Source organism: Opisthorchis viverrini (genome assembly GCF_000715545.1).
Source record: "Opisthorchis viverrini unplaced genomic scaffold scaffold232, whole genome shotgun sequence".
NCBI classification, from domain to species: domain Eukaryota; kingdom Metazoa; phylum Platyhelminthes; class Trematoda; order Opisthorchiida; family Opisthorchiidae; genus Opisthorchis; species Opisthorchis viverrini.
The window spans coordinates 264,238-277,317 of record NW_008752096.1 but is presented as its reverse complement, the minus strand read 5'-3'; the positions used below and the strand labels follow the sequence as shown (position 1 = coordinate 277,317).

The window sequence follows — 13,080 nt, the reverse complement described above, 5'->3', positions numbered from 1 at the left end:
AAAACAGTGCAATTTGGGTTCAAGTAGATCATAAGGTTGACGGAAACTCGGGGACTGCGCCTACCTGATGAGCCCCTAGAAGGGCGAAACCGGTCGTGGGCTTTCGAAGAGTTTCCAGTAGTTTTCTTTATGAAAAGGTTTTCATTTTATGTGTGCCTCCTCACTTATCACAAACAAAAGTACATCCGAATGAAGGGGCCAGATAAGCCATTCTGAATTAAAATAGTTTGGAATAACACTCCTTCACTACTCCAAGGAAAGTTTGAACACTCGAGTGACTGAGTCTTCCGTTTTGACAGCCCTTAAAATTTGGATCTAAACTCCGGACTCCCCTTCCTTACGGTGTAATTTGTGTGCTAGCAAACCGGCTCATTCAGTGTAATCAGGTCCTCATAGGTGACAAAACTTTAGGTGAGCAGGTATACTTATGATAGATCTGTCGTGCATACAACCTGTGAACAACTGTTTCATGTCTTAGGAGACAACTGTTTGCTTCTACCATTCTGACTATGATATCAGGAGGTAGATTTTCCGGAATAGTACCGTATTGCGCACACCTGGGGTGCGTTAGATAAGAAGGTAAGCGTAAGAAGGTAAGGCGTACAGCAAGAAATCGGGAAGTAAAATATCAGTGGGAAATGGCTGATTCAATGTCTTATGTGGAAGAAAGTTATAAAATATGCTGTCAAGGCTCAGCATATCAAGATTGTACGACAACGCGGTCCGCAGGACCTAAAAACATCCAAATTGTGTACGTTGACGTTAAAAATGGATGTGATGAAGCAAAATAATAGAAGACACCCGTAAGAATGGTGCTCGGATGGCATTTGTCGTCCAACAAACGAGCACAGATGGGGCCTTTATCTGCCTGAACAAATTCTCCCAGTCTTGAACACAAAAGCAAAACTACTCGTAAGGTTGCTGAAAATTCTTCGATGAGCTCTCAGCAGCCTTATGAGTAGTGTGTTGCGTCTAAAACCAATACTGTTGTCGCCTTTTTGAAACATCTGGGCGCTAGCCACCCAGGAAAGATTATCAGCCATGCGATAAATCGTAAACTTACCAAGATGCCGGAAGTTGCTCAGCAGCCGTTCAGCCGAATACGATTACTGGCGGGCACGCAGTTTTGCAGAAAAAGTCTGCACGCTGGGTACAGAACATCAATTCTATATTCTGATGGATACACAGAGGAGTAACATTCGTACTAAAGCAAAGAACTCAGTTTATGTATATGTACCACAAATGTAATATATACCATATACTGAGAGCCGTCTAGCGTAGTGTGTCGAAAGAGACGTGATTTTCGATTTTAAATGACCCCTGTTGCACAGATGAGACTAGCGTTCTGCATGGACGATATACCATTGTCACTGATAACCTCATGTCCATCTCAAATAGTATTTATTCATTCAACTGCAGTTGCTGTGTAAGGCATTAATGAGGGAGAGGGCAGGTTTGCAATTCATTCAAACGAAAATATGACGGAATATGCCTGACGCATGAAGGACCATTCAGGCCACAACAGTAATGCTGTGATTAATACGACACAACCCGTTAAACTCCCGAATATTCAGGTCCGGACAGAGAAAGGAAATTAGCCTATCATTCACAGTGGTAAACCAGTTCACTAACAGTTCTTGAGGCCATAATTTTAGCCAAATGGAGGCTCAGCCTGGCTGTAAAGTTGCATTTACCCCGGTCCTAGTGGCCAGAATTACAAACTGACCAAACACCCTCATCTCATTGTTTTACTTCGAATTTTTAACCAACATATCGGTTGCAAGACTTCGTGTGTTCCACGTTAGTGAAACGGTGCTATCCTCTTCTAACGTCAGTTCTTTCTGGAAGTATTTGTTCTATTCGGCTACTTCCTCAGAAAATAATCTCCGGTCGAATTTTTATCTTCTGTAATTTCAAGTAAGGTTTACTCGGTATATAATGCTGTGATAGCTTCAGTTCCATGGTGATACTGGTTGCGATTGCTCAAATGCTGTCTCTGTGCGAGGTGAGCTGTCGTGACGAAAAACATGGCTTGAATGCATTGCGGTTGTCACAATATCCATGTTCACCTGTTCAGACGTGAAAATTCAGATGCATGCAGCGTGTGCCGGTGGAATAGTGCTAACACGTTCGCCTCGCACTTCAGGTTGGCCGAGTTCAAACCTCGGTACGCCCAACGATATGAACTACTGATGAGGTCTAATACGAGCGGAACTCGAGTCCAGTGCTCCCCTTTGGTCTGGACCCAACAAGTGATTGTGCCAGGAGAGGAAAACGATTGTTCAAAAGAGAGGGATACAGGTGTGTATTCCACAAATCCCGCATCCACCAACAACTAAGCAATGTCCATGAGCCTAAGACCTTGGGGCCTCGGATACCGTGAGTACTGGGCTACGGGGCGACCGACTCATCTTCCTTCCAGCCTACTGAATCTCCGGCTTGGTGTCCTTCGACCTAAATGGAAAGTGCTAACACTGTAAATTGTAGTGGGTTGTATCTTACTTTCGGGAGTTTGCACCGTCAGAGTATTCCATGACCTCGAATAAAATCAGAATACGATAAGTTCGCGTTGCGGCAAAAAAATCGCTGCTGGTAGGTGTTAGAGTCAATGAGCTCCGCAGGTGTCATGCCCAAACGTCGTACATTCCCCACTTGATGCAGTGACAATGAGGTCCCACGGTATTCTGCGGATATCCGAAAAGCGGTGCAGTTCTGTCAAATACCAGAACGTGCACGCGCGCAACCAACAAGCTTACTCACACTGCTGGTATGCGCAGTGCGCGCGAAAAAATCGCCTCTAGCATGGTCACCGGTTTACACCTTTTGATCGGTGACTTGACTTCATTTGCTTGCAAAGTGGCTGTTTTGAGAAGCGCAGTTTGTCTGCACGTTTCGTACACCGTGTTTTATGGAACGTGATCGCATGTTCCCTCAACAATTGAGCAGAGGTGTTGACAGCTGTCGTTCATATGAAACAGTCTGGGAAGCACGTTTGGATTACCACGTGATCCATCCGAAGCGTCAGGGATACTCAGTCTTGATGTGATCGTAACCAATAAGGTAGTTCGTAGTGTTCATAATTGGTGTTCATGATAACCCAATTTGGGGCAAAACCAAAGTTCTCAATCGGAAATAAATTTTTCTAGAAGCATTCGAAGCACAGTCGAAGAGAATGGCGAGACTTCTTGGCACTTTAAAAACGCCAGCCCACAGAATTGTGAAAGACGGGGAATTTAAGCAGTTCTAGTTTATCTATGAGAGTTTGAGAGACGCGATTCCAAACTTAGACGGATTTGGATGCTGGCTTGTCAACACGTAAGTCTGCTGCCAAGACCCGTGACGGTAGTTTTCGAAAGGAGTACCCGTCGACTGAAAATTCGTACAGCTACCTTTTCTACCAGTGGACCGCCAAGCGCAGGTGAAATCATGCCATCTAAATCGAAGGGGATATTCATACCACACTGGACCTGAACTTAACGACTCGTGGTCCGAACACAGGGGATTTTCCAGTTTCCGTCGTACTTTTTCTTAACCATATTGACTTTTTTACCTGCAGCTATCGTCCTCCAAATAGAATATCTATTGATGGTAGTCCACTCTTCTTTGTTCTTCCCAGCTTCCCACAAATCGATTTTCTATAGCGGCAAACACTAGCAATAAAACTGATCGCACACTCAACCGGACTCACTCCTGACCATTGTCTTTGCAGGTTTTCTATGACTACTCACGAGTAGATCACTCCGTAGGGGTCCTTGAATTGTGTGTGTGTGTGTGTGTGTATGAAACTTTATTGACACCCTCAGCTGCTGCACACCAGCCGACGACACCAGCAGATGACCTTTCCGTGTCGCGTTGTTTGGCACACATGCTGCGCACCGTGTCAACTCTTGTCACTTGTTGATGCATGCAACTTCAATCCGAATCCGTCTTGGTTCTCTCTCTCTCATGTGGCTGATAGGTCCGGAATTCACCTGCACATTTGTCAGCCAAACAGTCCAGCAACACGCTAGTGTATACGACAGCGGCGGACGGCATGTTTGAACGAATCACCGTGGAACTACTATAGATTTTTCAGACGCAAATTTGACTAATGCAGCTAACCAATCATCCAATTTTGGACCAGTTACGGCCAAATGGGACAGCAAACTAGAAACTCGTTATCAGTGCAGGACCGGAGCAGGAGGATGGCAACCACATATAGGTGTGGATATACTCAATACTCAGACAAGACCGCGTGACACTGCGCAATCACGTAAGATCGTACAGAACAAAATGTCAATCAAATGAACAATCAGATCAGATACAATCCCTCGAGTCAATCAACCTCTCAGACACTTGTCCGTTTATTCCGTCAGTTGTGCATCATCTGCGGCTTGCCCCCCGGAACTTTACACCCACACTGAAGTAAGTTGACTCGTTTCTACAGGGAGGGATATGGCAGCTCGTCCCATATGAATAACTTGTGTTTGTGTGTGTGCATTCACCTTTGTTGACATCTGCTGGTTGCCCCACACCAGTCATCAGCAGATGACCTTTTCTACCGTGCACGTTTGTTTGCTCTTTTGCCCACATCATGCATGCTGTGTCGATCTCTGCCACCTGTTCACACAGCCGACTTCTCTCACTCTCTCTGATGGCTGGTAGATTAGGGACTCAGCAGCCTGCCAAGCAGTCCAACATCACAGCATATACGACAACCGTGTAATCGCATTTGATTAAATGCAACATAAAGTCCTGTGATTGTCCACGATGCCAAGTGGCTTGTGGTCACAAGTTGTCGCACGACAAATTCGTGCCAATCAAAGCGCTAGTATATGCAAAAATGCCATCCATCGGATTTCCATGAAGAATTGCGTTCAAATCAAGCGTTGTCTATAATCAGACATGGGATGACGACGAAGCGAACAAACGCAGCATCCGTTGTTATGAAAACATGGGACCTCTCCAACAAAAGCGGTGGCCAGTTTAAGTGTGGTTGCACATAAAGGGTGGGGAATAGTGGAAAGTTGACAGCTGACGACGCTGGCTAACAGAAGTTTCCGCAAAGCAAGAACTATCAAAAGGGTGAATTCCTCAGAACGGGCACCAATCACGTAGAAAAAAGTTTACCGTTTGATTCGTCCTTCAGGAGTGTCGTGAATTCCTCTGGAAGACACCGCTCAGCTGCTTCCAGGGTTTGGTGAGGTTGTCGCGGTTAGATACTGCTCACCGTCTTAGAACCATGAAGTCCTACCACTGTGTGATGAAAAACACCATATTTGGTGGGTTGAAATTAACTAACAAATCAACAAACCAAGGGACCACAAGTCACTGTCCTTTACACCTGAAACTACCTGCTCAACAGGCTTTGAAGGAAAACTGATGTGAATTATGTTTTACCGAAGTTCACACTCCTTACTTACCTATGCACCGTTCAAAGTTCGTACATTTGAGCTCATGATAGAAATTCTGATGGTTCCATATTTAGTAAACGGAACCCGGCATCGAAACCGCATTGCCTCCCGCAGTTAAATTCTGCTACGGCCAAACGGCCTAACCCAATGCGATCGTCCGGAAGACCGGACCGCTTCCTGGCCCAGCTTGAAGGTCAGTTCTGACCGGCCGGAAGTGTGAACCCAACAACTAATTATGACTCATTATCCGCCTAATACCGGTCGGCAGTGTGCGTCCAGAAAGCGTCGGGATTTCCAGAATGTTGTCATTATGCGCCTACGTTGTGATGGCGTACATATGTCGTGATGTTCAAGCTTTCAGCCAAAGTTTATCATCGTGAGATGGAGGTGCAAGTTGATTCAGTTGATAAAAAAACGTTCACACTGAGCCTCAGTCTACATACTATTAATCTCTTTGGTGCGATGCAGTTTCACTGAAGGATTCAGTTTCACTGAAGGAGGATTAAGCCTTTTCGCATTTGGCATATCCGAATAATAGTTTCAAGAGAATGCTGGTTCGATCAAATTGTGTTATGACAAAACACGCAGTACCCTGGATCAATGCTGGCGCGTTCGTATTCTCATTCTACCTTGTGGGTTGCCTACGTGCGAAGAACGGGGAGGCAAATTTTGTTAAGCACGTACTGCCCACAGCGAAGACCCATTTAAAGTAATCAACTAAGTTCCGTTCCAGTGTCAACTGACCGGCTGTCTGTCGCCCAGACCAGAAATGAGCACAAACCACATTCGTTTTCCTGATTCCGACGTATAACAAAATGTCTCTTCTATTCACAGAGGCATTGGTCACTGTCGAATGGGACTCAAAACCGTGTAAACAGGCACATTTATAGCTTTGGTTGATGCTACCACGGTGATTCCCAGACATGCACTGGACCTCAGTCCTGTCTTCGGTAAACCGTTCGAGGCTTTTGGCACACTAGTCACATCACTCGAGTGTAAGCAAGTTCACCCGTTCGGGCGTGATAATTCAGGTACTTGCGATGGTGGAGTAGAGGTAACACGCTCACCTCGCATGTTAGGTGTCCAGGGTTCAAACCCCATCAAGGTCACTAGTAATGAGCTCTCATAAGAGCGAAACTCAAGTCCAGTGATTACCACCTTTGGTGCGAACTCACCAGTATAACTGCGCCAGGAAAACATAAGGACCGTTCAAACCGGAGTGATTTGAACGTGAAACCGTATTTCACTCAGTACTGGACAAATGATGGCGATGTCCGTTGGCAAAGACAGAGTTAAGTTAAATTTACCATTTATCCAGAACACAAAGGTTCGAGACGTCATAAGAGGACTCGGAACCCTCAAGCATTTGACTTGTCCTTCCTTCGTTGAATGTTGATTCTGTTACCCCAGAAAACCGCTTGAGGAGAAGTGAAAGAATGGCTGAAATTTCTGGTGCGTTTGTAAGTACATTATTTCCGATTCGCATTCTGAAAAGACATCGGAATTCGGACGCCCTGAGTTACTGACTCAGTCGTTTGTTTAGATATCCGAGCTCGAGGTAGCTCAGTGGTTAAGGCGTGAAAGGCCTGTGGTTCAAACCCAAGCCCAACAACTCGATTGATTTTGTCTGGGCTTTGATAGACCGACAGTATCTCAGCCCACATGCTTCCTTCGGATGACACGGCAACTATGCATCAAAACGGAGAGGGAGTTGAACGACTATTTTTATTTTATTAAACATATTACCCGTCATTCCAAAATGTCAGGTTTGGTTGCAACCCTCCAATCCTGTCGACAGATTTTTACTGGTACGAACGAACTGAAATACTGGTCAGATCATCTAGCGAGTACTTACAACTCACAACTGATCAGTCAACGTTAATTCGTGCCTGCACGGTATTCCTCAATACCGCATTGACTGTGTTACTCGTAAAAGCATCCCAGTCCCCTGAGACTTGTTGTGTGATATTCCGACGTGTGTGTACACTGATCCTCAGCTAAGAAACCTCCAGAAGGATCTACGTCCAAACATTTACCACTTCTGCTTGTCCCTGTAGCACTTACACTGGAGTGTATCATCCTCCCGGCTCGGAATAAGGATCATTTTCCGGTCACCGTTTGATCAAACTACATTCATATAAGACCAAAGATTCAAACTGTCCGCTTGTCAAGTAGACAATCAGGTGCCTTAAACATACGAATCCCGTAGGCGTCTGCTGAATAACACGAACGGAACGTTGGTTTTCCGATTCTATGCGATGGTTTGACCTACTGCACTCAAATGTGGTATGCACAGGTGAAAGTCGTTCAGCCACACTGTTGATTTTCTTCGGTATCCCATTGTCTTCAATTCATCTAGATTCACTCGCTATCTTGTGGCCCTTTCCACCATCCGTCAGTTCAGTCGGAGTTTCTGAAAACTGACGACTATTATAAACAAAAGATGCATCTCAATAATTTGATGACGAAACAACTGCGTGCGCTTGAAACACCACTGGTGAATGGACAGCTGAGTGCCAACATTGGTCCGGTCATTTGGTTCGGAGAATCGGTTTCACAGTGCTTGGTCAGTACCAGACTGTGTAGGTTCGGTCACGGTTTACTTTTGGTTACCTTATGTTTATGTGACCCGTCATCGCGTCCACATTGCTCAAAAGTGTCCTCCCAAAAATCTTGACAGTGAGTTGAAATCGATCACTCAAGGCTAAAATACGGGCACCCGAAAATTGCAATAAAAAGCTTTGAATATATTTTACTCTGATATTTAGTTGAAAAAAAACGATACAAACTGCCAAACGTGTCCCTCATTCTTGTCATTTATTTTTCAGACTTTCATGAAGTGCTAGGACCCATCAGACTACATGTATGTATGTGTTTCAACACAAAGGATCCGATGACTTGACCACGTGAAGTTATAGCTGTATTTGCGAAATACACGCACTCTCACATCAATTGTATTTTCACAGCGGATTCAAATGAATCCTAACTGAATCTCCCATCTATGACATTCTTCAACTGAATGCGCTGCACAAAGGTCGCCGCCTCATGCTTGTTTCGGTACGATATTCCAGATTTGGAAGTATATTTCTTTAATCAAACTACTCACAAGTCTGCCTAAAACTGTCCAACTTTTAACGTCCGGTACCATCGAAAAAATGAGGCAGCCTGTGTGCTGTTTCGACCACCAGTAGAAAATTGCTCATTCCAATTTTATCGCTTCATCGGAGGCTGTTTATGCAATCTTGAGTATCGTCATCTCCCAACCACTCATGTGAGAATAAAGTACGAGCTCTTCCTTAAGAAACTACTGTTTTCAACATGTTGTCAATATGTGAGACGAAGGTTTGACTTCGCCTTGTTGATTCGCATAGGAACATTATCATTCATTTCAATTAAGCTTTTAAGGTGCGCTGGTAACCGGTCACGCGCTACGTGGTCCACTGCCTGCCAAGAATTCTACACCCAGTGCTCTCCACTGAGGCAAAACAATACTGGTCCATTTGGCAGTCTTTGGTAATTTTTATCCCAATCTGTCCAACTTCTTTTTTGTGATCAGACAGAAGTCCTCGGAAAATTTGGACTTAGGTGTGGCCGAACTGATTTGAGCAGAATTATCCATTTGCCGATTACTTTTCACATTCATACTCCAACTAGGCTAAAATAATAGTCGCTCAAATAATGAAAGTCTTGTGATCCAAGACATGCGTTGGGGAGTGCAAAAACCTGGAAGTCACGGCGCCTCCTTCCTCATAAGGGTTTAACATCCAACGAAAGTTACAGAAGAATGTTACGAAGAGTTCTGGCACTGTTACAGCTGTTGATCTCCCAGGATGACGTCAACGTGATTCTCTCTTTGCTTGGTTGGAGACACTGAATGATATGGCGGCTAAAAGATGTCACTGGCTTCCATGCTGTCGGTTTCTAGCCGGATTGTTTGATTGAGTGATGGAAGTGTACACATCTGGGCTGTTTGTTGTAGGCTGGCCCTAGGTCCCCTTTCCGGTCCTATTTGTTTCCTTTCCACTCTATTTCTTTCCACTTTATTCAGACATCGTTGACATGGTTATATGGTAGTGAAGTAATGCTGTTTTCTTCTTTCGTTTCTGTCAGTGACGAACTTGATGCTGATATCTGTAAGAACGAACTGGTTTCGTTGTTTCTCTCGACTGCAATATAGATACACATTATCCCCTCTTGATCCAGTGAATAAGACCATACCTACGATATTGAGAACGCATCTTTGAATTGACCACTAACCCCCATCCTGATAGTCTCTACAAGGAAAGTTTAACTGACTTTTGACACTTTGAAAGGAACGGTTCCACTACTTTGTCGTCGAGTATTCAAGTGGGAAACATTTTTTACCCAGAGCATACCACCAAAGTACGACCGAAACACTGGGTGTACGAGTGAATGATAGCCTCATGCATAACTTTGGCCTTATTTCACTCATCGATTAAAGCGAAGTGGGCCGAATTATGCTGAACCAAAAACAGATCGAGAAATCACGAGCAGTAGTCACTTTGGGTTGGAACACACCCAACAGCTGTCCGACTTATGATGTAATAGCAGGATGGATGTACTGACAGCCTCTCCACGCAAGTGCCTTGTCTTTCGTATGTGAGTTCACCGTTGGACGTCTTAGTAAAGCATGCAGAATAATCGAAGAAATAGGGATCATTTTCCTGAGAGATTTATACGCTCCTTTGATGGTCCGGTTCGCTTGTAAAATCCATTTAAATGCATGGTTAGACAGCTGAGTTTTCATATCCTGTTAGTCCCACTGATTATGTTTTGGGCCCTACATCCAACTAAATAATGCCTCGAAGTTATACAGAGTTAAGTTATTCTCTAAAGATGGTTGTATTGACCGGGGCCGCTGTCTTTGTTCTGCTTCCTATCCCGCACATATGGGAAATGGTTTCCATTTGGTTATTCACTTGTTTCTTCAATTATTTGTTGAAAATCTCTAAAAAACTGCTACGTTATTGCAAAAAAAGTGCTGCCATATATTTACTGCCACACCGCTATGTGAACAGTGTATGGTACTAGTGAAGTCCGGGGCCTAGTAATTGATCTCAGAGAACAGGCCCAAGCGTAGTCAGCTGCTGGTAGTACGTCCTTACTTGGCTTCTTTCTCATTTCGATGCGGTTTAATGGAGAGCGCGCCAACTCTTTTCGATCTGGTGGTCACACTTTTGTGAGTTTTATCACTAAAATCCTCTTAAAAGGGCTCTAGAAAAACAAACCATCCAGGAGCAGACTTAAAAGCCGGAAATTACATGTCCATCGCGCGACAGCCTCGTTACACTTCTTGTGCTTTCCTAAACCTTGTGTGACTGAACCGGAATACCCAGATCATTTGAGTCATGTGACTCTCGTTTGTTCGCCTCTTCGCCTGGATAGATCTTTTCCAGACGGAAAATCACGTGGTACGGGACAAGGTCGTGAGAAGGACACAATATACCTTTTTTCACGAAAACGGTCAGCTCTGGAGATAGCTACGTGATTTTGCAGCAGTTAAAGAAAGCAGAATCAATCTAACAACACAAAATCATATTCGAATGGGTGAGGAAATTACCGGTTTCCAGCATTCCGATTAAAGCTAATTAACGCCTGTCACTAAAGACTGTCGGTTGTTGAAGCACGCTCATTTCATTTTAGATGCAGCTAAACTCAGATATTAATAATTTAACAGTTAGATATATTTTCGAAAAATGCCGACTGGACTGGTACTGTTGGATGGTGGTGATGAAGTAACACATCAAAAGCGATTAATATGACATCTACTGAATCACTTGAGTAATATTCCTTATAAACGGAATGTTGTTGAACTAAGCAATGTCTGATGTGTTAGCAACCCAGTTATTTTTTTGAACAAACATTGACCATACCTAGTTATCATCATTTGGGAGAAAATCTCAATTCTCAATTAAAGGGACGTAGCATCATGATACCAGAGAAATTTGCTGGGTGATAAAATGTTTTTCAAGTCGATGAATCATGAAATTTGTAGTATCTACGGTTGTACCCTACAAGAGCAGAATGATTATGTCATAACAAGACTCCCTGATGGCTTCGAATGGCTTCCTGATAGTAATTTAGCTAGATTGATATCACACTTCAGTCCACCGCATCAGTAAATTTTAACGATTGTCGTATCCAGCAGAATAAAATTTACTTCATGCATCAGTAGAATGCGTTTACCTTATCACTCATTTCAGTTAAAATTTCGTAAATTCATTGGCACACACGAGGTAGTAGACAAGTCATGGGGAATGTTGAAAGCTTACGTTAGAAACTAGTTACGGGGAGATTCTATTTAAACGGTTATATGGGGGAGAATGTGCCTCATCTGTTAATCGAACCTGAATTTCCGACAACTAAATGGATTCCAATGTGCTAAGGATAGAAATCTATACAAGTTACTTCTTTGATAAGAATCGTATGGTTTGGCAAAAACCGCATCCAGACAGCGGAGACCTGTAATATGGAGCATTTGAACTAAAGAAGATGACATTCAGTAATTGTTTTTCGATAGAATTGAAAGCTGGCAGTACTTCAAAGAATTCCCGTCCAATGAGTAACATTCCCTTAACAAGAGTCTTTCAAGTGTTGGGAGCAGGAAGTTCACCGCCTTTATTGATACAAAGTACCTTTTTACATCAACAAAAATAGGTACTAGTTTGATTTTGCCGGTTAATTTCGTTTTAAATAGTTACGCCTTGCCAGTTGGTCATAATACATTCGAAAGCCGACGCAAACATTTGCAATAACGTAGGTTAATTTCAGTCCACTTATTTCCCTCTCACTCTGACCCCGAAGACTGAACGTGGGATAGTATTGATCATTTGAATTGCTCAAGACTTTTGCTTGTGCCAACTATTCGGATGATCAGAGTGTAGACACTGGTAGCTGTCGGGTGACATTCATCTTAAAGGAGACCCTATAGGTATGCGCGAAATATCCCAAACCGTGCAAACTCTTTAAAATGTAAGGTTCACTAGATATGTGAACGACGCAGTCTGAATATACTTTCTAGCGGAAAACTCGGGGCAACCTAACCGCTAAAGAGCGCACACGCATCTCAATAATTGGATTTTTGTTGGGAAATTCAAAATTACTGGAGGCAATCCCAAACCGAAAACGCTTAAAACAAGACACGGTTGTAAACTTCAAAACAATTTCAGGTTGTCGAAAACCTAGCAGAAAATGAAATCAACTACACTACTGTAATCATCAGTGAGGTGGAGTATTTGTTTAAGAAGACTCCTCCTGTACTCCAATTTAACTCATATTGGAGTCAAGCGGCCTGAGTTAAGAAACAGTGCTACACGGAATAAGCAGAAGCTTTATTTGAGCCGGAGGCTGATGCCCTGCAGCCGTCTAAGTTCGTCTTTCTAATATTTGAGCCGGCACTCAAAGATGACGAGTCGTCCAAGCCTTCTGGCAAGCTTCATGCCTCACTAATGGAAGTGTTTTTTTCCTGGGATAACAAAGCTAATTTCCATCAGCACTACTGTAACCAAACACCAAAACCGGACACCTAAGTACTCTCCAGATGCTCTTATTATCAGCTGCAGCGCTGCGAAAAACGCTGCAGAATCTTCCTGTCAAGTAAAAACTAAACGAAACGTCTAGAAAATTCGATGCTTACAGAATGATGGAACGGGAACTGTCATTCAGC

At 43.6% G+C, this 13,080-nt stretch overlaps 1 protein-coding gene across 1 annotated transcript; it reads left to right on the top strand.

Moving 5' to 3' along the window:
• Positions 1-4,633: 4,633 nt before the first annotated feature.
• T265_11017 (hypothetical protein) lies at positions 4,634-10,902 on the top strand (the record flags this gene model as incomplete). Its single annotated transcript, XM_009177554.1, has 4 exons — positions 4,634-4,701; positions 5,468-5,586; positions 6,374-6,505; positions 10,811-10,902. 4 exons carry the CDS (start codon positions 4,634-4,636, stop codon positions 10,900-10,902), a joined length of 411 nt encoding a protein of 136 aa, XP_009175818.1.
• Positions 10,903-13,080: the final 2,178 nt, after the last annotated feature.